We start from the raw sequence: 24,875 nt of genomic DNA, 5'->3' as shown, positions 1-24,875 counted from the left end.
CTAAAAAATATATTTAAAATAATTTACTTTATTTTTGTTTTAAACATTGGAAAAATTCGATATATGTTCTCATAATACATATTCAAGTTACATGAATAGTTATAATAAAAACCACATACAAAATACAAATATACTATTAGTAAGAGTTAAATGAAATGTAAAGAAAAGACATTAAAATGGAACTAAAATTAACATGTACATTAAAACAATGATTATTATTCAAAACCAAACATCAAAACTTTCGGAATTCAAACCATGTATTGTCCGGAAGAAACAAATAAAAACCATAAACCAAAACCACGAATTCAAACAATCAATTGTTTTAGAGGACACCAACAAAAACCAACTTTTAAAAAACAACCAATAACTTCATGTTATGAAAACTTCAAAACTATTTCTCAATTTTAGGAATTAAGAGGTTCCTCTTCTCTGCACTATTGACATCCTTAACCTCGCCAGACTTATGGAGCTTCGTTGCAGATGTGTGAGAATCTTCTTCAACATCATAGACTTGAACCAAGTTTCGCTTCACTTCATCCTTAGCTAACATGGAATTAGGAGTATCAGTAACATCCAAAGCAAGAGGTGAAACGGTGCTCGCCATGTTAGATACAGGAGTTGTGTTTTCGGTTCCTTTGGCACAAGAGTCCTAACAAAAGACAAATTTAACAGGTTACAAATGCAACTCATAGTTGAACATATATGAAATAAAACTAACACTAACAAAACACAAATTCACACAAATACCTTCAAACCATCAGATGTCTGAGAATCAAATTCTGAACCACCAATATTCAGAGACAAATTCTGAGAAGACTGCATATTTTTTAAAATAAATACTTAAAAAACGATATCTAAACTTCAGGAAAGTAAGATATTTAAAACGTAAAACAATAAGGTCAGAAAATTTATATAACATACAGTTATCTGTGAAGAAGATTGCTTCTCTTGAAGTTCAGATATAACGTTAGGATCGATAGTTAGCTTGATTATACCATACTTATGGATGTTATACTTCAAGACATAGCTAGTAACGTCTATTTTAAAAGCAGCACTCTGGCCAACCAATGCATCTACTTCAGCAGGAAACTTCATGGAATCAGAACGCTGAAAAAAGTAAAATATTTATCATTTATCAAGAAATATTAACTTTTATGTAAATATAAAACATAACCAATATGAGTACAAAAAGAAAAGTTACAAATTCAGGGTTGGCAGTAAGAATATCTTCAACAGACTTTCCTAACAACTTCCGTGCTTCACGATCAAACAAAGTAAGTGTAACAGAGGCAGAAGGGGTCTTGAACTCTAAGTTGAGTCTTAAACCTATTGAATGTGGGAATGTTCATATTATAAAACAAAAAAAAGGTCTTGCATGAAAAAAAAGGTTCGCAAGGTATATTGACTTACTTGAGCGAAGAAGTTATAGTTTTAAAAGCACAACGATCAGACAGATAGGTAAGAACCTCCTTTGTTACAGCAGAACCTGATTCCTGGGTGTCATCAGTCAGATTAACAACTTTGTTGATCTTCTTGTTACATCTGTTACAACCCTCATAGAACCATCTTTCATCTTTGTAAACACCCATTATATTACCCAGAACAATGACCTTGCAACCTGAATATTTATATCATAAGATAAAAATCTATACAATTAAGTTGTAGTGTAAATGATGTGTGTAAAATGCAACATATAAATTACATCAATTAAGGCATAAAACTAACCCTTTTTAAGTACTAATGTTGGAAAAAGAGTATTTTTGTCTTCCTTTTGTATTTCCAGGATAAAATGAGCTCAAATTCGCAAAAGAAGCAAAAAGACAACTAATTCTAACATAAATACAAGAAAAGGAACAAAAGTGGATTGCCCGACCCCTCAACAGCATCCTCCCAAGCAGAAAAGAGAAGTCAGAAGACTGAACACGCCCCGTGCTCAGCCAGCACGGGGCCGTGCCCAAGAAGCAGCAGAAAAGACAAACCTATAGAATCTTCTATTGCCCACCACGGGGCCGTGTCCAGTGAGCACGGGGGCGTGGCGAAAGTACAGCAGGCACATTAATTGTAATTGCGAATTACAATTAATGAAGAGAGAGAGTGTCAGACGGGCACGGGGGCGTGTCCAGCGGACACGGGGCCGTGCCCAGCCCTCTGTTCAGCCTATAAATAGGAGTGCTTGGTTTCATTTCAACTCATCCCTTGGCACACCACCTCTCTCACACTTCATCCACCACCCACCACCATCACAACACCATCATCCACCACCATCATCCATTGTCCATCATAGAGTGTGTGAGTCGTCTCGGGATCCAAGATTGATCGTAAGAGTTCTTGACAATCAAGGCCATGTTTGCCTAAGTCTCTTACATCACTTGGTGAAGACAAGTGTTTAGTATAATACTTTTTATTTTTAATCTTTTGCACTTTTTATTTGGTTTTGTATTAATGACTTTAATAACTAGTTGCTTATGTTGAAGGTGATCTTTCCTTATCGTTTGTCCGTGGTGTCTTGGCATTATTTTACTGTCTATATAAAATAAAAGATTTTCACCATTCATATCTCCACCATTCATATCTTCACGGTCTATATGGAGGTATGTTGGCTACCTGGTCGGGGGTTAAGGGAACGGTTTGGTAAGGGTCTTGCCCTTGTTCTGCGTTTAGAGGTCCTGCAAGGGACTTGGGTCAAATTTAGTAGGATCTCCTTCAATGCCCATAGGTATTGGATGGCGGGGATCTAAACTCTTTGACCCCCTCATAAGTTAACTACTATTAATACTATAACCCGGCTATTTAGGACTGTATCCTTGCTGACTCAGACTACTTAGCCGAGGGTAACGTCACAGCCAAAAGCGGGGCCTACCACAATTTGCATTAATAACTTAATTCATTATCTTCTAATAATCCGACCCTTTAGGATTGTATCCTTGTTGACGCAAACTACTTGGTTGAGGGTAACGTCGCCTTCAAAAGAGGGGCCTACTACAATAACTAAGATAATCTCTTAAACAAGTGCAAAAGTGCGAAAATAATCAAAGGTTATACTAATACACGAGTCGGATCCAAGTGATTCATCTTGTCTATCTGTTTTTATTTTATTTTTCAGCATTTAGTTACTATTTATTTTCTTAGTTTAAAAACCTTTTCTAACTTTTTGATTTGATTAGACGTTGAGGATAAACCGGTACTAAAAGCTCTTGTGTCCTTGGACGACCTCGGTATCTTACCAACACTATACTACGTCCACGATGGGTGCCCTTTCCCATATGTGTGTTTAGTGTTAGTGAATATCGTGTTTTATAAATTTAAAACTTGGCTAAAAGTGTAAAAAGGGCTTAAAATATACATCAAAAATATATTACACTACACACGCATCAAGTTTTTGGCGCCGCTGCCGGGGACACAAGGATTTTAAGAAAGTTAGGAATCAACGGCCTAATCATATTTTTATTTTTCTTTTTATTTTTTAGGATTTTCTTAGTTTTTCAGCTTCTGCAGAGCTCAGCACGGGCCGTGCCTGGTCGGACACGGGCCGTGCCCAGCATCGTTACTGGCAGTTTTTAGTTTTCCAAGTTACAGAAGGCTGACCACGGGGCCGTGTCGGTGCAACATGGGGTCGTGTCCAACTTTCCAGTAACAGGGATCTGGAAAACAATTATTGTAACTCCGACCACGGGCCGTGTTCACTGGGCACGGGGCCGTGGTGAACCTTCTGACCAGCATTCTTTTCTGTTTTTATTGCAGGACTTGGAACCAGACGCCGTCCTACATAGTGTATGAGCTCCAGTTCTAATAAGGACATAAAAGAACCTCTAGAAGAACCCGAACGCTTTCTCAGAAAAAGACTAAAAGCTAAAAACCAAGAGAAAGTTTCGGGGAACCCACCTCCAATGGCAGACCAGCATACCCTCATGGATTATCTACGACCCACCGTAGGTAACCTAGGCGCCGCTATCAATGCACCGAATGTTGAAGCCAATAACTTCCAACTTCGGCCGCATTTGATACAAATGCTCCAAAACTCCGTAATCTTCCATGGGCTTGCGGACGAGGATCCCCATCTACATATTACTAATTTCTTAGAAATATGTGATACCTTTCGGATCAATGGAGCATCAAATGACGCCATCCGCCTCCGAATGTTTCCTTTTTCACTAAAAGACCGAGCAAAAGCTTGGCTCAACGCCCTCCCAGCTGGATCGGTAAACACTTGGGATGAACTAGCCCAAAAATTTCTATATAAGTATTTCCCTCCCGCTAAAACGGCTAAATTAATGACTGAAATTAATACATATTCACAAGAGGACGGGGAATCCTTATATGAAACTTGGGAAAGGTTCAAGGAGCTATTACGCAAGTGTCCACATCATGGCCTTGCGATATGGCAACAAGTATCCACTTTCTATAATGGACTGTTGCCACACACAAGGCAGACACTTGACTCTAGCTCCGGGGGACTTTTAGGTAATCGCCGCCCGCATGAAATATATAACCAAATTGAGGAAATTGCTCAAACCAATTTTCAGTGGCACACCCCCTGAGGCAATAAATCTATTGCCCCGGGCGCCCATAAGGTTGATGAAAGCACTTCTTTATAAGCCCAAATCGAGGCCCTTTCTTCAAAAATAAAAAAATTAGAAATGACAAAAACAGTCTCGGTTATGGCTTGTGAAGGGTGTGGCGGGCCACATAAAAATTGGAGTTGTATGAAAGAAACGGACGATCAACAAGAGTCGGTCAGCTACATTGATAATAGACCTAGGCCGTCGGGTCCTCCAACGGGCACTTACAACCAAGGATGGCGAAACCACCCGAATCTTGGTTGGAGAGAGCCCGGCAATAGTAGTAACCAACAAACCCAACGAACAACCTTTCAACAACCAAGAAATGAGTCACAAAATTTCACTCAACAACAAGGTGGACGAGAAAGGCTTGAAGATACTGTATCTCGCCTCATTTCCGACACTGAAAGGAAAAACTCGGAAAGATTTCTACAATTAGAATCAAATTTTAGAAATCAACAAGCTAGTATTCAAAATATAGAAAAACAATTAAATCAACTAGCTCAAAATTTTTCCGAGAGACCACAAGGTGCATTACCAAGCAATATCCAAACAAACCCAAAGGCGCAAGTTCATCTCATCACGCTACGAAACCGCACCGTGGGGCCTGCGAAAGCGCAACCACCGACAGAAGAAACTGCACCCCCACCTCTGCAGGAGAAGAACTCCCCTCCGTCATCGGAGGCTACCAAGGCTCCTCGAGTTCCGTACCCCGGTAGGTTAATTCGTCAAAAGACCAATGAGCAATTCGCAAAATTTGAAAGTCTATTAAAACAATTGCATGTCAATATTCCTTTTATTGATGTCCTAACCCAAATGCCCAAATACTCTAAGTTCATGAGGGACTTCCTCACTCATAAAAAGAAAATTGAAACTTTGCAATTAGTTAACTTAGGCGAAGAATGCTCTGCCCTCGTACTCAACAAACTTCCCCAAAAGAAAATCGATCCCGGAAGCTTCACGATTCCCTGCTCAATCGGGGACTCCCCCGTTCGTAATGCACTAGCCGACCTTGGGGCTAGCATTAACCTCATGCCCTCATCAATGTTTAAAAGACTCGGCCTAGGAACAACGAGTCCTACAAAAATGAGCATACAACTTGCTGATCGATCCGTCAAATTCCCGCAAGGTGTCATCGAAAATGTCCTGGTAAAGGTAAGCAAATTCGTCTATCCAGCCGACTTTGTCATACTCGATATGGAGGAAGACACCGAGGTCCCCCTCATACTAGGGAGACCATTTCTTGCCACCGCACAAGCAGTGGTAGATATGAATGACGGAACGCTCACCTTGAGGTACGGGGATGATGAAGTAAAATTCGGAGTTGTGAAGAGAATAGAAGACGACGACCCGGTCAACTACATGAAGGTTATTGATTCGAGTTTGGATGCTGCTCTCCGACGGTGTAACATGGGATACCAAACATCCCACTCAGAAAAAATATAACCTCACACCGGGTCTAGCCAAGGACCCTTATAAACGTGGCGCACCACGGAGGCATTCCGCGGAACTATCCTTAGTTTAGTTTAATCTTTTAGTTTTAATTTGCAGGAATAAAACACACTCATGGTGGTAAAGGATGAAAAAAGAAACGAGAAAAATGGCCCCATGCACAAGAACAAGGCAACCCGACACAAATTTCTCCATTACAGAAGGCTCAACACGGGCCGTGTCCAACCAACACGGCCCCGTGCTGAACCCCCTGCAGAAAAATGCCCAGTTCAGGTAACTGGACACGGACCGTGTTCACCAGACACGCCCCCGTGTCCAGGCTTCTGTCTCATTTCTTTAATTTTTGTTACTGGCACCTGAACACGGGGCCGTGTCCGGTCCCCACGGGGCCGTGTCCAGACTGCCAATAACATAAATATTTGCTTTTTAACACCACATTACACATCCAATCAACCTAAAAATTTATTTTTGGGACACATTGAAGACAATGTGTAATTTAAGTGTGTGGGGGGGGGGGGAAGCTAAAACCTTGAAATTTTGCAAGTCCTAATAACAAGCCTTACACAAAACTCTATTGGAACCGCTAAACACCCCAAATTTTTTCAAAAAAAAAAAATCATTTTTTTTACTTGTCTAAAGTTTAAGTTAGGAATCCTAAGATTAATAAGGTTATATTTTTACAATTTTACAGCCGAGAGCGTCGTGATAACAAGAACCAACATAAGAAAATTATGAAACGGCATGACAAGCTTAGTTAAAATTTGATTATATATACTTGATCACATAAAAACCCATTCCCGCAAAAGTGATTTTTAAGCCTTTATTAAGCATACAAATTTACATCTCTAGACTAAATGCTCATTTTTCGTTTCTTGTGTGAATAGCCGCTTGGTTCTTAGAACTCTAGAACTTGCCACGACGATTCATTCCCGGTCCTTACCAACTTAAACCCAAGTAAGTAAATGATGGAGGCATTAGGACTAACCATTTTTCTTTCTACACCATTATTTTTCAGTTTTTTTACCACCTACCCAAAATCCCTCTAGTTAACCCCTTTGAGCCTAAACCTTACATTTCTTTACTCTAAAAAACCTTTTTACCCACCAAAAACCCTTTTTATTTTCACCCTTTATTTTAGTAACAAGCTCGGTTTTTCGTGTGACTAAAATATATATATATATATATATATATATATATATATATATATATATATGATGAAGTTAGAAATAAACAAACAAAGCTATTAAAATAAAAGCTTGTTTGGAGAAATACTTCGAAATAGAAAGTCACTAAAAACAAAGTGTTTTATAAAAACCGACGCTTTTTACGCTTTTTCGCCCTTTTACTAACCACTAACCCAACCACCCACCTTTAGCCCAAGCCTAACCCTTCACCCAAAAAGTCCTCTTGATATTTACAAAGGCATATAGTTAAAAAGGAGGAGGATTGATTGCTTGGCAAGCTTATGGTAGGAATAAGTTCCATGCCGCTCTCGAGTGATTCACTAAAAATACACCTTCGGCCGAGTGTTGAGTGATTTCTCCCGTGAGGTATGTGAACTTGTATATAAATGAAATTTTAAAAAGGCATGCTATGCCCAAATAAGTAATTTCTCTTATGAAACGTTCTAAATAAATCATAACGAATATGATTGTAAATAAATAAAAATAAAACCCAAAAAGATCTTGGATTCCCGACACTCTATGACAAGCCAAAAACCTTCTCTTCTACCCATTCCATTTGGGAGTGTAAGCCACATATTTAAAGAGTTTTGCTTGAGGACAAGCAAAAGTTCAAGTGTGGGGGTATTTGATGGGTGTAAAATGCAACATATAAATTACATCAATTAAGGCATAAAACTAACCCTTTTTAAGTACTAATGTTGGAAAAAGAGTGTTTTTGTCTTCCTTTTGTATTTCCAGGATAAAATGAGCTCAAATTCGCAAAAGAAGCAAAAAGACAACTAATTCTAACATAAATACAAGAAAAGGAACAAAAGTGGAATGCCCGACCCCTCAACAGCATCCTCCCAAGCAGAAAAGAGAAGTCAGAAGACTGAACACGCCCCGTGCTCAGCTAGCACGGGGCCGTGCCCAAGAAGCAGCAGAAAAGACAAACCTATAGAAGCTTCTATTGCCCACCACGGGGCCGTGTCCAGTGAGCACGGGGGCGTGGCGAAAGTACAGCAGGCGCATTAATTATAATTGCGAATTACAATTAATGAAGAGAGAGAGTGTCAGACGGGCACGGGGGCGTGTCCAGCGGACACGGGGCCGTGCCCAGCCCTCTGTTCAGCCTATAAATAGGAGTGCTTGGTTTCATTTCAACTCATCCCTTAGCACACCACCTCTCTCACACTTCATCCACCACCCACCACCATCACAACACCATCATCCACCACCATCATCCCTTGTCCATCATAGAGTGTGTGAGTCATCTCGGGATCCAAGATTGATCGTAAGAGTTCTTGACAATCAAGGCCATGTTTGCCTAATTCTCTTAAATCACTTGGTGAAGACAAGTGTTTAGTATAATACTTTTTATTTTTAATCTTTTGCACTTTTTATTTGGTTTTGTATTAATAACTTTAATAACTAGTTGCTTATGTTGAAGGTGATATTTCCTTATCGTTTGTCCGTGGTGTCTTGGCATTATTTTACTGTCTATATAAAATAAAAGATTTTCACCATTCATATCTCCACGATCTATATGGAGGTATGTTGGCTACCTGGTCGGGGGTTAAGGGAACTGTTTGGTAAGGGTCTTGCCCTTGTTCAGTGTTTAGAGGTCCTGCAAGGGACCTGGGTCAAATTTAGTAGGATCTCCTTCAATGCCCATAGGTATTGGATGGCGGGGATCCAAACTCTTTGACCCCCTCATAAGTTAACTACTATTAATACTATAACCCGGCTATTTAGGACTGTATCCCTGCTGACTCAGACTACTTAGCCGAGGGTAACGTCACCGCCAAAAGCGGGGCCTACCACAATTTGCATTAATAACTTAATTCATTATCTTCCAATAATCCGACCCTTTAGGATTGTATCCTTGCTGACTCAAACTACTGGGTTGAGGGTAACGTCGCCTTCAAAAGAGGGGGCCTACTACAATAACTAAGATAATCTCTTAAACAAGTGCAAAAGTGCGAAGATAATCAAAGGTTATACTAATACTGTAACACCCCAAATTTCGGTAACATCTGGTTATATATATTGCAAACTACGCAAGTATATAAAAAAAGCGATATGCCAAACAACTTTGGAAGCACTTGTAATGAATCATAACATGACATATCCTTTATTTTGAATAAAATCACATTATGTATTTCCGGCTATACGGTAGAATCGTTGGATTATAACACTGGTATGAAATAACATATTTTCATGACACTGATTGCATATATTTGAAACATGGAGGGCCTTTATATGGATTATCACAAAGCTAAATTGGGATCAGGTCATATTAGTGAGGAACTTTAGGGGCCTTGTTGTAACTTAAGGTTTATTCAACTCTATGAAAACCCTACCATCCTTTGACTGCCGCCTATCTTCATCACTCCCCTACTCAACGCCATCAACAAAGCAGAGAAGGATTTCAATCGCTTGCTTCATTGGCCCCCATGGTTTACGTGTTTCCAAACCGTCGCCTAGGAGGATGCCGGTTGGATTCGTGACCTTCATCGGTTCTGGGTTAGTTCGTGCATCGTTCTCATGTTTGGTAATTTTTGCTAGGATTCTCGAAGCTCCTTTGTGATCATCTTTCTCGAGTAGACTTGTGATCCAAATATTTGGTGGGGCTGAAACCGCGTATAGCTCGGAATGAGTCACGGGTTGTTTGGGTTTCATGTATGCAAAGTCTTGCATGGAAGTTTTTGCATGGTGAGGTTGTCTGTTCGGCTCCATGTGTTCCGGCGAATAGGTGTCATGACTGTGAACGTGGTCCAAGTTTATGTAGGCTGCGATGATGATCATCTTGAAGAGGATGATCGTCTCGCTTTGTAAAAAAAATAAATGAGATCAGAATCTAGAGACAAATTAATTCATTTATGATTGGGATGGATTAATGTTTCGAACGTTGTATGTACAGTTTGTTAGGAGTGTAGTCGGGTCATTCGCTTCATTCTCAGGACTTGAACTCGGCTTTTCTATCACGCAAATCAGGTAATCTTTCTCCCGTCTATGTGTTTGTTATTAGAAGCGATTTATGGATGGGTCTTGATTGTTTGATGAACTCATGGTTTGGTTTAACAGTGATGACAACTTGTTGCGAGAAAATGATGATGCTGTTGTTGTATTGGGTTTAGGTAAAGATGTTGGAGTTTACCTTAGGTTTACTACACAAAAATATATGCATGGGATTTGGTTATAAATGATGATGATGTTGTCGTTGGGATTATGCTAACATGGGGAAAATCAAATGGAATGCCTTTTATCACATTCCCATGCATGCAAAAAAAAAAAAAAAAAAAAAAAAAAAAAACCCGATGGGAGCTTGGTCTTTAGGCCAAAGTTTGATGATGATGAGTATGTGGGCCGTGTATGGGGATTCCTAGTAATATTATGTTGCTAAACCATAAAGAAATAGCATATAGGCTTAAGGAACCGGGTTGTAGGATTCTTATTAATATATGTCTATTTTATCAGGTCTGTGGTTACTTACTCCGTCATAGAATCCTCTAGCTTTTGTGATACGAACGTTACATTAAGGTGAGTTCTTGAGCCCATTCTTTCAAATGCTTTTAAATTTTTCGGGCTAATGTGCATGCTAAACTCATATGATTATTTTCATGAAGGAAGTTGGGAAGCTCTTTTTACATATTTATAAAATTCATTTTTTTTTTCTTGAATGCTTTTTAAACATGAATTGTGAGTGGGGTTATATGTTTTTATATACCTATTCGTGTGAAGGCAATTATTGATGAGAATAATATATATACTCATATTTAGATATGTTTACATATATATAAGAATAAATTTATGTAGATATATTGTTATATAAATACTCTAGTTTATGAGGGATATACATAGTTATGAGGTGTGTAGGTACGAAAGTACATGTATGATGGTTGAAGTATATATATATACGCACGTATGTATTTAAGTGTAAGTTTATGATGCCTTTTATTTAATATCTTAAATTTTAAGGGCTTATAGGCATGCTGGATGTATTAAATTGTTTATAAACTTCTAAGATGTTTGTATAGTTACTTTCAATCTACATTTTAACTATACATGAGGATTAATTGCTTGCCCTTTTATGTGCTTGACTGTGATGTGTTGGGTCATGCCACAACCAGGTCGAACCGAGGAAGTCCCCTAACAGTTTATCTGTCCTTGGGGCAAGAGGAAATCCCCTAGCAGTTTATTTGCCCTTGGGGAAAGAGGAGAAGAAAAAATTCCTTTATCCCCTACTATGTGTTTGGGATTTAAGGTGAGGAGATCTGTGTTGTGTGCTCGACTCATTAAAAGAGGAATTTTAACTATGAGTATAAAATAAATACATTTATTTATTTATGATCATGATGTAAATTTAAAAGATGAATTTTAATTATGAGGATAAAATAAATACATTTATTTATTTATGATCATGATGTAAATTATTATATTGCATTAATATGTATGTGAATATGAATTTGAGTGTGTAGGTTTTTGGGTATTACCATGACTGGGTCGAAAAGTCCCCTAACTGTTTAGTTGATTTATGTGGGCAGAAGTAGTCCTCGCAGCTTAACAGTCCTTGGGGCAGAGGAAGTCCCCTAACCGTATCTATCTTTCTTGGTGGGAAGACCCCTCACAGTTTAGAGGTCCTTGGGGCAAAGGGTCCTTTTTCCTTACTTTGTGTTTGGCTTTAAAGGTCGAGGAGACCCATTGTTATGTACTTGACCCATTTGAACGGATGTTTAAAGTTATCTTAAAGAATGTTTTAAGGAAGTTGATGTTTATTTAAGACGATGTGATGAAAATGTTTTACATCTTCCTTTTTTATTGTGTTACAATATTAAAAAACTTGAATTCACTCAGCCTAGCTGACTTTTGCATGCATGTTAGATTGATTTCAGGTTAAATGGATGAATGATGACCTCTTGGATGTTGCATGAAGCTACCCGACATTGAAGTTGGCATTTCTAGTTGAAGACGATGTTTTAAATAAATAAATTTCAAACATTTAAATTGTGTATTTTAGTTTGGATACTTCCCATGATTGGGAATTCGACTTAAAAGTTTTCCGCTGTGTATTCTTCAAATTAAGATAATAATAATAATAATAATTAAAATTTTCAAGTGTTTGGACTGTTTATGCAATGATGTCCCAACTGTGAGACACCCGGATTTTGGGGGTCTTACAAGTTGGTATCAGAGCGACAGTTTGAGAGATCCGGGCATCCTTTAATGCTTGGACTCGAACTGAGAATGAGATCATAACTAGAAATGCCAATATGGGTTGCTGCATACCAAGAGGTAATCTTTACTGTACCTAAGTATTGTGAGTTGTGTATTCGTGGAATGCCTAATGGCATGAGGTGATAAGTGATAGATTAGTGCCTATATATTTTGATATGAAACGTTTTGACAATGAGTGCTTAAAGGTATAATTTGTTAGATGGACTATTAATGCATTATGCTCAGATGTGAGATGGAATTAATGTTTTTATTAATCATATGATGTGCTAGATGGACTGCTAATATCTATGCTTTTTGAAGTATGTTAGTGTGTTTTCCCTTGAATGCCTATTGGCATGATGTGTTAGCTAGAATGCCAATATGTTTATGTTTTAATGGTATGCTAAGATGTTTTTCTTGTAGTCTTAATTGCAAGTCATTTAGCTAGAATGCTAACGTCATTATACTTTGAAGTATTTTAAGATGTTTTTCCTTGAATGTTATTTGCATGATGTGCAAGATTGAACACTAGTGTGGCCGTGTTGGGAAACGTTTAGAACACGTGTAGTAGCATTGACAATCGATCGCACTTGATCAACGTTATCGGCAGTCTATTGTTACTTCCTTTGTTTTGAGTTGTAGCCTAAAATGATCATATGAATGTTCTGTCTTTGTGTAGGTGTATAAATATGGGTCAATATAGATTATGTTATGTCCAATGCCTTATACTGTAACCAATTTATGAAGATGTCCACATTATATTATTGCTCCGTAATCAGATGCATGGACTCGTTATGTCCATCTAGGTGATGTAGAGTTTCTTTATGCTATACTACTACATGTTATGTATGGTTATGCAATTCTTAGGTTATGCCTAGGGATTATGGATTCCCGAGTAAGATAGCCTTTGCAATATTAAGGGACCCATATCACGACAAGGGAAGACTTGCAACTGTGGATGAAGTTCTGTTTTAGAGATGTAGGAGGGTGACAAAAATCTAGATGTCTACTTGAAAGTCTTCTGCCAATGTACAAGGATGTGTACATTTATAATGGAAAGTAGACAAAAACCCAGTCAGGTGAAGGCTCATCTGCCGATAGTGACGCCCAAAGTTAGGAATAGATGATTGGTGAGCAGGATGAAGCTATGTAGGATGTATGGATCAATAAAGAGTGCATGTTTGATTGGTTGTGCGAATGTCATTACCCATTAGGAATTACTCGAAGAACATAATGGCATCCATCATTCACTTCTTGTTTCTTGTTGAATGATTTATCTAGCATGTAAGGAAGCTCATGTGTTTCCCAATGACATCTAAGTTGAAGAAAGGACTAACTACATCGATAAACCTATGACTTTACTAACCCAACATAAGAGAAAGTGTGAACTAAAGCTATAATCACAATTGTTTATTATACAGTAGGATTCGAGGACAAATCCTTTTCTAAGGGGGTAGACATGTAACACTCCGAATTTTACGTCTGCAATGTTGAATGTTCTATGGATGAAGTTGTTTTATATAAAAAATACAATGTCAAGGAAACTTTGGGGTTATTCCTCAAGACAAAACGTCGAGGGTCATTTGATATTTCTTAAACTCAAAGTGTTCACTACATGTCGATCCAGCAGAACCTTACTACCCGAGGGGTTGTTTCTAGGCACGTTGTGTCAATATCCATCGCCTTTGCCGAGGATACATATCTCACTACTGACTCTGAAACAAAATTTCATGAGGGGTCGGGTCTAAAGTTCATGTTAGCGCAACCCATCATCCATGAGGAGATGGTCACCTCAAAGGACCATCCAAGTTCTTGTAATCTTAATGGGAAAAAATGGATAACCGATATTTTTGACAACAAATTCCTTGCTAGTTTGTGAATGATACTCATTAGATGTTGTATGGACGAAAGCGTAGTACTCCTGTTTGTTGGTGTCAAAATCAACAATAGTTAGAAGTAGATGTGGCAACAACTGAAAAAAAGGGTTCAACACAACGTTTTTATGTAAGCAGCTCTTATGGGAAGAAAGCCTATGTAGTTATGAGGTGATGACTAATTGAATTGGAAGTTGGAAATAGAGTTTTGGGGAAAGGTTGATATCTTATACGGATGCAATTACTCATGTATTGGATGTAGCCGATAAATTTAATGGTATGCATCCTCTATTTTTTTCATGTGAAACAACGACGTGTCTAACAATTGAGGAAGATCAGGTGCTTCATAATAACCATGTGATCGAAAAGAGATCGACGAAGATTATGTTTTAGTTTAGAAGGCGTCCAAACTTAACAAGAGGGAAATGCGGTTATGCACTGAAGTTGTTAAATAATTGAAGGTGCAATGGAATCATGAAGGATTATGAAACTTTAGTTGCAGAGTTTTTGTATACAACAGGATTCGAGGACGAATCCAATTATAAGGAGGGTAGAGTTGTAACACCCCAAATTTCGGTAACATCTGGTTATATATATTGCAAACTACGCAAGTATATAAAAAAAGCGATATGCCAAACAACTTTGGAAGCACTTGTAATGAATCATAACATGACATATCCTTTATTTTGAATAAAATCACATTATGTATTTCCGGCTATACGGTAGAATCGTTGGATTATAACACTGGTATGAAATAACATATTTTCATGACACTGATTGCATATATTTGAAACATGGAGGGCCTTTATATGGATTGTCACAAAGCTAAATTGGGATCAGGTCATATTAGTGAGGAACTTTAGGGGCCTTGTTGTAACTTAAGGTTTATTCAACTCTATGAAAACCCTACCATCCTTTGACTGCCGCCTATCTTCATCACTCCCCTACTCAACGCCATCAACAAAGCAGAGAAGGATTTCAATCGCTTGCTTCATTGGCCCCCATGGTTTACGTGTTTCCAAACCGTCGCCTAGGAGGATGCCGGTTGGATTCGTGACCTTCATCGGTTCTGGGTTAGTTCGTGCATCGTTCTCATGTTTGGTAATTTTTGCTAGGATTCTCGAAGCTCCTTTGTGATCATCTTTCTCGAGTAGACTTGTGATCCAAATATTTGGTGGGGCTGAAACCGCGTATAGCTCGGAATGAGTCACGGGTTGTTTGGGTTTCATGTATGCAAAGTTTTGCATGGAAGTTTTTGCATGGTGAGGTTGTCTGTTCGGCTCCATGTGTTCCGGCGAATAGGTGTCATGACTGTGAACGTGGTCCAAGTTTATGTAGGCTGCGATGATGATCATCTTGAAGAGGATGATCGTCTCGCTTTGTAAAAAAAATAAATGAGATCAGAATCTAGAGACAAATTAATTCATTTATGATTGGGATGGATTAATGTTTCGAACGTTGTATGTACAGTTTGTTAGGAGTGTAGTCGGGTCATTCGCTTCATTCTCAGGACTTGAACTCGGCTTTTCTATCACGCAAATCAGGTAATCTTTCTCCCGTCTATGTGTTTGTTATTAGAAGCGATTTATGGATGGGTCTTGATTGTTTGATGAACTCATGGTTTGGTTTAACAGTGATGACAACTTGTTGCGAGAAAATGATGATGCTGTTGTTGTATTGGGTTTAGGTAAAGATGTTGGAGTTTACCTTAGGTTTACTACACAAAAATATATGCATGGGATTTGGTTATAAATGATGATGATGTTGTCGTTGGGATTATGCTAACATGGGGAAAATCAAATGGAATGCCTTTTATCACATTCCCATGCATGCAAAAAAAAAAAAAAAAAAAAAAAAAAAACCCGATGGGAGCTTGGTCTTTAGGCCAAAGTTTGATGATGATGAGTATGTGGGCCGTGTATGGGGATTCCTAGTAATATTATGTTGCTAAACTATAAAGAAATAACATATAGGCTTAAGGAACCGGGTTGTAGGATTCTTATTAATATATGTCTATTTTATCAGGTCTGTGGTTACTTACTCCGTCATAGAATCCTCTAGCTTTTGTGATGCGAACGTTACATTAAGGTGAGTTCTTGAGCCCATTCTTTCAAATGCTTTTAAATTTTTCGGGCTAATGTGCATGCTAAACTCATATGATTATTTTCATGAAGGAAGATGGGAAGCTCTTTTTACATATTTATAAAATTCATTTTTTTTTCTTGAATGCTTTTTAAACATGAATTGTGAGTGGGGTTATATGTTTTTATATACCTATTCGTGTGAAGGCAATTATTGATGAGAATAATATATATACTCATATTTAGATATGTTTACATATATATAAGAATAAATTTATGTAGATATATTGTTATATAAATACTCTAGTTTATGAGGGATATACATATTTATGAGGTGTGTAGGTACGAAAGTACATGTATGATGGTTGAAGTATATATATATACGCACGTATGTATTTAAGTGTAAGTTTATGATGCCTTTTATTTAATATCTTAAATTTTAAGGGCTTATAGGCATGCTGGATGTATTAAATTGTTTATAAACTTCTAAGATGTTTGTATAGTTACTTTCAATCTACATTTTAACTATACATGAGGATTAATTGCTTGCCCTTTTATGTGCTTGACTGTGATGTGTTGGGTCATGCCACAACCAGGTCGAACAGAGGAAGTCCCCTAACAGTTTATCTGTCCTTGGGGCAAGAGGAAATCCCCTAGCAGTTTATTTGCCCTTGGGGAAAGAGGAGAAGAAAAAATTCCTTTATCCCCTACTATGTGTTTGGGATTTAAGGTGAGGAGATCTGTGTTGTGTGCTCGACTCATTAAAAGAGGAATTTTAACTATGAGTATAAAATAAATACATTTATTTATTTATGATCATGATGTAAATTTAAAAGATGAATTTTAATTATGAGGATAAAATAAATACATTTATTTATTTATGATCATGATGTAAATTATTATATTGCATTAATATGTATGTGAATATGAATTTGAGTGTGTAGGTTTTTGGGTATTACCATGACTGGGTCGAAAAGTCCCCTAACTGTTTAGTTGATTTATGTGGGCAGAAGTAGTCCTCGCAGCTTAACAGTCCTTGGGGCAGAGGAAGTCCCCTAACCGTATCTATCTTTCTTGGTGGGAAGACCCCTCACAGTTTAGAGGTCCTTGGGGGCAAAGGGTCCTTTTTCCTTACTTTGTGTTTGGCTTTAAAGGTCGAGGAGACCCATTGTTATGTACTTGACCCATTTGAACGGATGTTTAAAGTTATCTTAAAGAATGTTTTAAGGAAGTTGATGTTTATTTAAGACGATGTGATGAAAATGTTTTACATCTTCCTTTTTTATTGTGTTACAATATTAAAAAACTTGAATTCACTCAGCCTAGCTGACTTTTGCATGCATGTTAGATTGATTTCAGGTTAAATGGATGAATGATGACCTCTTGGATGTTGCATGAAGCTACCCGACATTGAAGTTGGCATTTCTAGTTGAAGACGATGTTTTAAATAAATAAATTTCAAACATTTAAATTGTGTATTTTAGTTTGGATACTTCCCATGATTGGGAATTCGACTTAAAAGTTTTCCGCTGTGTATTCTTCAAATTAAGATAATAATAATAATAATTAAAATTTTCAAGTGTTTGGACTGTTTATGCAATGATGTCCCAACTGTGAGACACCGGATTTTGGGGGTCTTACAAATACACGAGTCGGATCCAAGTGATTCATCTTGTCTATCTGTTTTTATTTTATTTTTCAGCATTTAGTTAGTATTTATTTTCTTAGTTTAAAAACCTTTTCTAACTTTTTGATTGATTAGACGTTGAGGATAAACCGGTACTAAAAGCTCTTGTGTCCTTGGACGACCTCTGTATCTTACCAACACTATACTACGTCCACGATGGGTGCACTTGCCCATATGTGTGTTTAGTGTTAGTGAATATCGTGTTTTATAAATTTAAAACTTGGCTAAAAGTGTAAAAAGGGCTTAAAATATACATCAAAAATATATTACACTACACACGCATCAGTAAACTTTTTCATTAACAAAAAAGTATACCGTTGTAAGCGAAAATACATCACAAATATTGAAAAAATCTTTGCTCTGCAATATTTCCTCTTCAACAGAGTTTGCCACGGAAACAAGGCTTGTTGATTCACTGACCTCAATAGAATTTGCAAACAAACTGTTGAAGAAAACAATAATGTATATTATAATAAGATATACGTTCATCATAATATTGTTAAAATTATAAGTGAAAAAACGATAAGGTAAATAACAAATAATGTTCACAAAATTTTTAAATACCTGTTTCTGAACTCATCGACTTCAGGACAATCATGATTGCAAAAAAGACGACTAACCGTGTAAGAATTGTTAACATACGCAACCCCTAGTAAGAAACAGTGGGAAATTAGGAATGAAAAAAATATAATATAAGAAACAATAGACAAAAAAAATTACTAAGGAAAGGAAACAAACAATTCCACCACTTGACCTTGCCAAACTGCAATATAATGATTGCATGAACATTTTTCCCTTTGATACTCTCAAAAAACGACAAAACTTGATCACAGTATTGATCCCACAGAGTAAGAAATACTGTCCAACGCCTGAGTAATTCATCAAAAATTGGTAAAAATAAAGTTGCATAAGTTTCATTATATAATTATGGTAAAAAACTACAAACATATGTTTCCTATCAATTGTAACAATAATATGTATACTGGATTCTAAGATAATCGTTAGCATGCTTACTCAAGATCAGATGTCTCTATAGTAACTTTAACAGATTGCTTTCCACTTGATTTGTTAGTTACAGTCTCTTTTGAAAATGATCGAGTCAAATAACCAATAACATCTACAACAATACGATATCGATCAATAAGATGCGGTTAGTAAATGAAAAATGATAATTAATGTAAAAAAACATATTTTGAAAACAATATTTGATATACATACTGACTGTAGAATTTGAAATAACATCACTGTTCAAGATGACCGCAAAACTCAAGAAATCAAAGCCGTACGGTGATCCACCAATATCTTCACATGGAATTACTTGGGTTGTACCCAGGAAACACAGCCTGTTTTGATTGTCAACATACCTGTACGTAGAGTTATTAAAACCTATAGTTGGATTCCTGATAATCAAACATTTCTTTTCAACTAATGACGGAAGAAATTGTGGTAACACTCGATTCAAGCATGTAGCCTCCATCTTTGTCCCCTGTATAACGTATGAACAAAATAATTAAATAAATATCAATCAAATAGTATTATAGTATAATAAAGTAGAAATTTTAAAAATATATATATAAATTGATAAATTGATAAAAATTAAATAAACCTCTTCATCAATTAGAATCATGTCAAATGAGTATAACTGACCGGATTCCTCCTTTCTGGGTGTTCCCAAACCCTGATCACCCTAACCTTGACAGAAAACTGCTCTTGAAATGCATCTACAGCTCTCAACATAGTGATGTTATGGTTCTCCATTATATCTATAACACGGCATAAAACATATTTCAATATACGAATCAGGAAAACTAAAGACCAATGAAGAAAATTAAAACAAACAAAATGCAGAAACATTTTGGACGGGAAAAGATAGTTTAAAAAAGTAGTGTTTAGCAGAAGAAGGTTATCATATGGTGCTATCATATATAAGAATTGTAAGATGTAAGATTAACACGTAACAAAACAATGTAGTAATATGAATGACACAATGCAAAAATGAAAGTAGTTTTGAAAGAATACTTATAAGACCAAAATGAAAAGCTATAGAAGGAAACCATCAATCATTATATTTTAGAAATGATAAATATTGAACAATCAACAATCAAGAATCAATAACATCAATAACAAAAATAATAAAACATATGAATATGGATAGTATCAATTTGCATATTCTTTCAAAAAAATAGATTAACCTAATTTTTAGTATATCTTTTAGTTGGAAATTCAAAAATTGATAATTGATAATGTTGATAATATTAATTTGCAGATTCTTCCCAAAAATAAATAAAGCTTTTACATATTATTATTAATAACATCAAAATCATTTACGGTTGTTATATAATTTAAAAAATACTAACCAAAATTAAAAAAATTTACATATTATTTCTAAAAATAAATACACCTATTTTACGTGAGCTTATAGATTTCAAGGAACAGCATCAAGATCACATATATATGAATCAGTTTTCTGTTTTACATTTGTTCTGGTATATCAAGATCAAGATTTAGGTTTATAACATTTGCTACAATTTAAAAATATAATAAAAATTATTATATTGACTATAATTATTATTATTAAATTTTTAAGCATAATATAAACAGACATGGTAATATATCTTAATATGTTAGTTTATACTTACTAACTATGATTGTTAAATGTTATTAACTAATGTTTGCTATATGTAATATGGTTTAATATTTTAAGTTTTTTTTCTATATGGTTTATTTGGATCTATCTTTTTTAACATTGTAATTCTATTCTAATCATACAGAGTCAAATTTTAATATACATTCATATTGCGATAATTGCAATGAGATAATGGGAATACAAAGTACTTTAAAAAATATATAACTTTTTAAACATGGAATATTTTATATAACATATTAAATAATATGTTGTCCGAATAGTTGTTGATACCACATGTAACTTAAACTTGAAAACCATAAATTTTGTGGTTAAAAATAATAAACATAACTAACTTAATATATATCATATCAAAACCACAAAAAACAAAACCAAAATGTCAAAGAAGTACTAACTAAGGTTCACATGAGAAACAACCCTTTCAACACTCAAAACTTGTTCAATTTCATCAAAACAAAAATAAACCGTGTCACCCACCTTAATGCCAGCAATGTTCATGAATCTTGACCACCTCCTTAACGCATAACGATAACCTTTGACTCTCTTTTCACGTCCCATACCATTAGGAAAATCCTTTTGAGGATTAAGATGCAAAAGTCTGATTGTGATATTTTTTAAACCCAAATCCAGTTTAGCCTTCCTCGAAACATCATCAGGCAGCCGCTGTATTGTTTTAAAAATTAAAAGTCATAAGAACATCAATCTTAAATTATTTATGTATTATGTCAAAAAAAAGTAATATAATATTTAATATTTAGTAGTTACACAAAACATATTACAACTTACAAAATAGTCAGCAGCCATACGAACAAACCGAATAATATGTCCATTGGCTTGTTCAGCAACAGGACGCGGATCCACATCTTGAACAGAATCAATAGGTGCAAAATCAGCCTGAAACTTACATATAAAACTAATCAGATTAATTAATTAAAAAATGTAGTATTAAATATAAAGAATCAACCAAATTTATACTTACATCGGCTTTATTCAAATGCCTACAGAAAGATGGCTCCCTGATAATGATTAGAAAAATATAAGATACTAATAAACATAAAATGAATAGAAGGAATACAATACAGATTATAAGTGTAACACCCTTCTATTTATCACTTGATTTTAATAGTAAAATACACCATCATATCCAAAATATTGATTAAGTGACAAGTATTCGTTAACGGAACTCATAAGTACATCAACCTTAGTCAACTAGTGGCTAAGTTAAAACATTTCAAAAGTAGTTTAATAACGTTTACAACCCGTACATAATACTACTAAAGATTTAAAACATTGCGGAAGCTTCAAAATGTAGTGTTCGGTTCTTCATTATGTGCTTGATCGCCATCCGTAAGATCCATCTTGTTACCTATGATCAAACCGTTAAAATCATTAGTTTTAACGATATGATATAACATAATTCCAAGGTTTGACGTCACATTAAAAATAACAAAAATATATATAAGTTATTCTGGATCCACCGTAAATTACGGTATCACCGTAATTTACGGTGAGACCTGGAGATTTCTGGTCACCGTAAACCAGGAGACCCACATCGTAACAATCTATGATCTTTACCGTAAATTACGGTACTACCGTAATTTACGGTGGTACCTGGAAATTCCATGTCTCGTTTGTTTTGTTCATTTCACTCAAACCCAACTCCTGGAATTTACTTTTCTAACAAACCACTACATCAGATTCTAGTGACTCAAACATGTTATATATTAAGCAAAATCAAAGAACATTCCCTCGTATTCCGGAGCCTTAATCATGTTTTACTAGATTATTTGACCCGTTTGGCTCGTCTAAGGAGTCCTCCTCTATGACGACTACCAACGAGTACCAATCGAGTTTAATCAATCAATCAATATACGACTTCATCGCTTATTTCAAAACAACTCTTATTCAAAGATTTAGTTACACATTAAAATCATCAAATCTAATAAATGTAACGGGTCAAGTTACATACCTTCATAATTCGTCGACATTGCTTTCTAACCATAATTACCCAACTATTTATTTTGACCCGTTTGGTTTGTCGAGTGAATTCCATCACTTCCTAGGCTCACCAAACGCAACTATTTTTGCTATAACAACATTAACGTATTTACGACTAGGCTTATCAACATAAATGTAACGAGACGACAAGTCGCGTACCTTTAGAGCACACCCTTCAAACGCGTATCCGCTCCGGCTTGTCCGCTTGACGATCCGGATTCTTTGCCTATTGAGTTCAACGAAAACACGTTTAGAACTCCTTTTAATTCACAATTCGCATATTTTGCCTAGACATCACAATCATACGGTTAACTCAAATTTTCAGATTTAAGTCTTCTTTGAGGCATTTATGCGAACACCTATCGGGCAGAATTTTATATCATTCATGTTTCAAGTTCATAGTTTGCTATTAAGCTAAACTTATTCATCAATAAAGCCTTCATGTAACTTTTAAACATCATAATTTCAGAAATTGCTTTCTATGACCAAATCACACTAGAATAATCCTTCTAAACCCTAGTGTTTACTAGTTTTCCACAAAACCCATGAATCACCTTCATGGTGTTCATGAGAATTTCAGGAATTAGCCATAATTTCACATGTTATTGTCTAGGTTTTTACTCCTAGACACCATGTCATCACTAAGTTAACCAAATCACAAACATGCATCATCAAATTTCAGATTTCCCAATTTCATGAGAATTTCAAACAGAGAATTAACACCAAATTTTACATACCTTGTAACCCCCTTGTGATGAGGATCACTAATCTATGTTCGGATTTTGATTTGGACTGAGTTTGATCCTTCAATTTAGAGATTTTATGCTGAACTAGGGTTTTGATGAACTTGGTCGCCCCCTGCTCTTGTCTGGTCGATCTCACACACGTATGTGTGTTTGAGATTTCTATTTTTCATGTTTTATTAAACTAAATTTTAGTTTAATCCCTTTTTGGTCCCTCTAATTTTCTTTAGTCCCCTTTTTGTCCTTTAACTACTCACTAGTCATTATCTAACTAGGTTAGTGTCACCCCTAGTTAGTTTATTTTACTAATTTATTTACAAATAAATTGTAAATTTTATGAACTTATATTTTCGGGATGTTACAAGTCCATCCCCCTTAAGAGGGTTTCGTCCCCGAAACCAAAGTACGTACCAAATAATGTAGGGTAGAGACGTCGCATCTCCTCTTCAGACTCCCACGTAGAGTCTGAACCTTTCCTATGCTCCTACTTGATCTTGACTTGATCAATTTGTTTGTTTCGCAATTGCTTCTAGCATTCTATCACCACATTTCTTATCCTATAATCTCCCACCACAACTGTATTTACGGTGGGTTTAATGTGGTGACCTATATAAACCAAATTTTACATCTCGAATCATTATTTTACGGCAAAAACTCAAATAGTGCCATTTGACTAATATAATATCTCTTTCGGCTTCTATACTTATTCTAAGTATTTACCTATCATAAAACTCGTTTCCAAACAACCTTTAAAGGTTGTTTGTTCGAATTAGCTAACAAGGGCATTTTGGTCCTTTTTAGTCTTTCAATTACTACAAGGTCTTTTGAGAGCATGTTTGACCCATAATTCTTCTTTTGAGTTATGATCTTGTTTGAAAAAAAATCATTATGCTTTTCGACATGCCCGGCCCCCTTTTAAAACATTCGGTTTACCCATTTAAGTAACCCATTGTCCATCTAAGACTTCATTTAATGCTCATTGAACCTTACGTTCTAAATGAGTAATTACTCCATTACACATACCTGGCTCGGGTCAATGTATTGACCTGTTTTAATGCCTTGCTATAATATTCGCTAAATAATAGTGATGCAAATATCATTTCTACATTTATTCCTGAAATCATATAACTCGACAAGAATCATTAGTCGCCATTATTAAAAGGTGGTATCTTCACCCTTTGACCCGTTTGGTCTAAATGGCCGATTTTATTAGCGAGATGACATGTATTTTCATCTCGACTATATGACTCGCTCCGATTTACATCGGGCGGTCGTTTTACTTTTAATTCATTTCTTAACACTTTTCGGCCTATTAAGGCATACTTCATAAGCGTCTTTTTAAAACCAACAGTTATGGTCGACGCGTGACCAATTTACCGTTTTGCCATTATTGTTTATTTTGGTTTACCCTATAAGGTACTCATTTAAAAAAAATTCATTTTCCATTCGCCATAAAA

The 24,875-nt window shown here is 36.0% G+C and overlaps 1 protein-coding gene and 1 non-coding gene across 2 annotated transcripts; both read right to left on the bottom strand.

The window, feature by feature from the left end:
• Positions 1–391: 391 nt before the first annotated feature.
• Positions 392–5,238, bottom strand: LOC118491600. The gene is made up of 6 exons (XM_035989494.1): positions 5,154–5,238; positions 1,487–1,618; positions 1,202–1,326; positions 922–1,107; positions 748–816; positions 392–649 (listed from the first exon to the last, which is right to left on the bottom strand). Exons 1-6 carry the CDS (start codon positions 5,236–5,238, stop codon positions 392–394), a joined length of 855 nt encoding a protein of 284 aa, XP_035845387.1.
• Positions 4,266–4,372, bottom strand: LOC118491780. The gene has a single exon (XR_004892225.1). It is a non-coding gene; the product is annotated as a small nucleolar RNA R71 (small nucleolar RNA).
• Positions 5,239–24,875: the final 19,637 nt, after the last annotated feature.

This window comes from Helianthus annuus, chromosome 4 (assembly GCF_002127325.2).
Source record: "Helianthus annuus cultivar XRQ/B chromosome 4, HanXRQr2.0-SUNRISE, whole genome shotgun sequence".
Lineage (NCBI taxonomy): Eukaryota > Viridiplantae > Streptophyta > Magnoliopsida > Asterales > Asteraceae > Helianthus > Helianthus annuus.
Note: the sequence above shows the minus strand (reverse complement) of the source record. Positions and strands in the feature narration are given on the sequence as shown.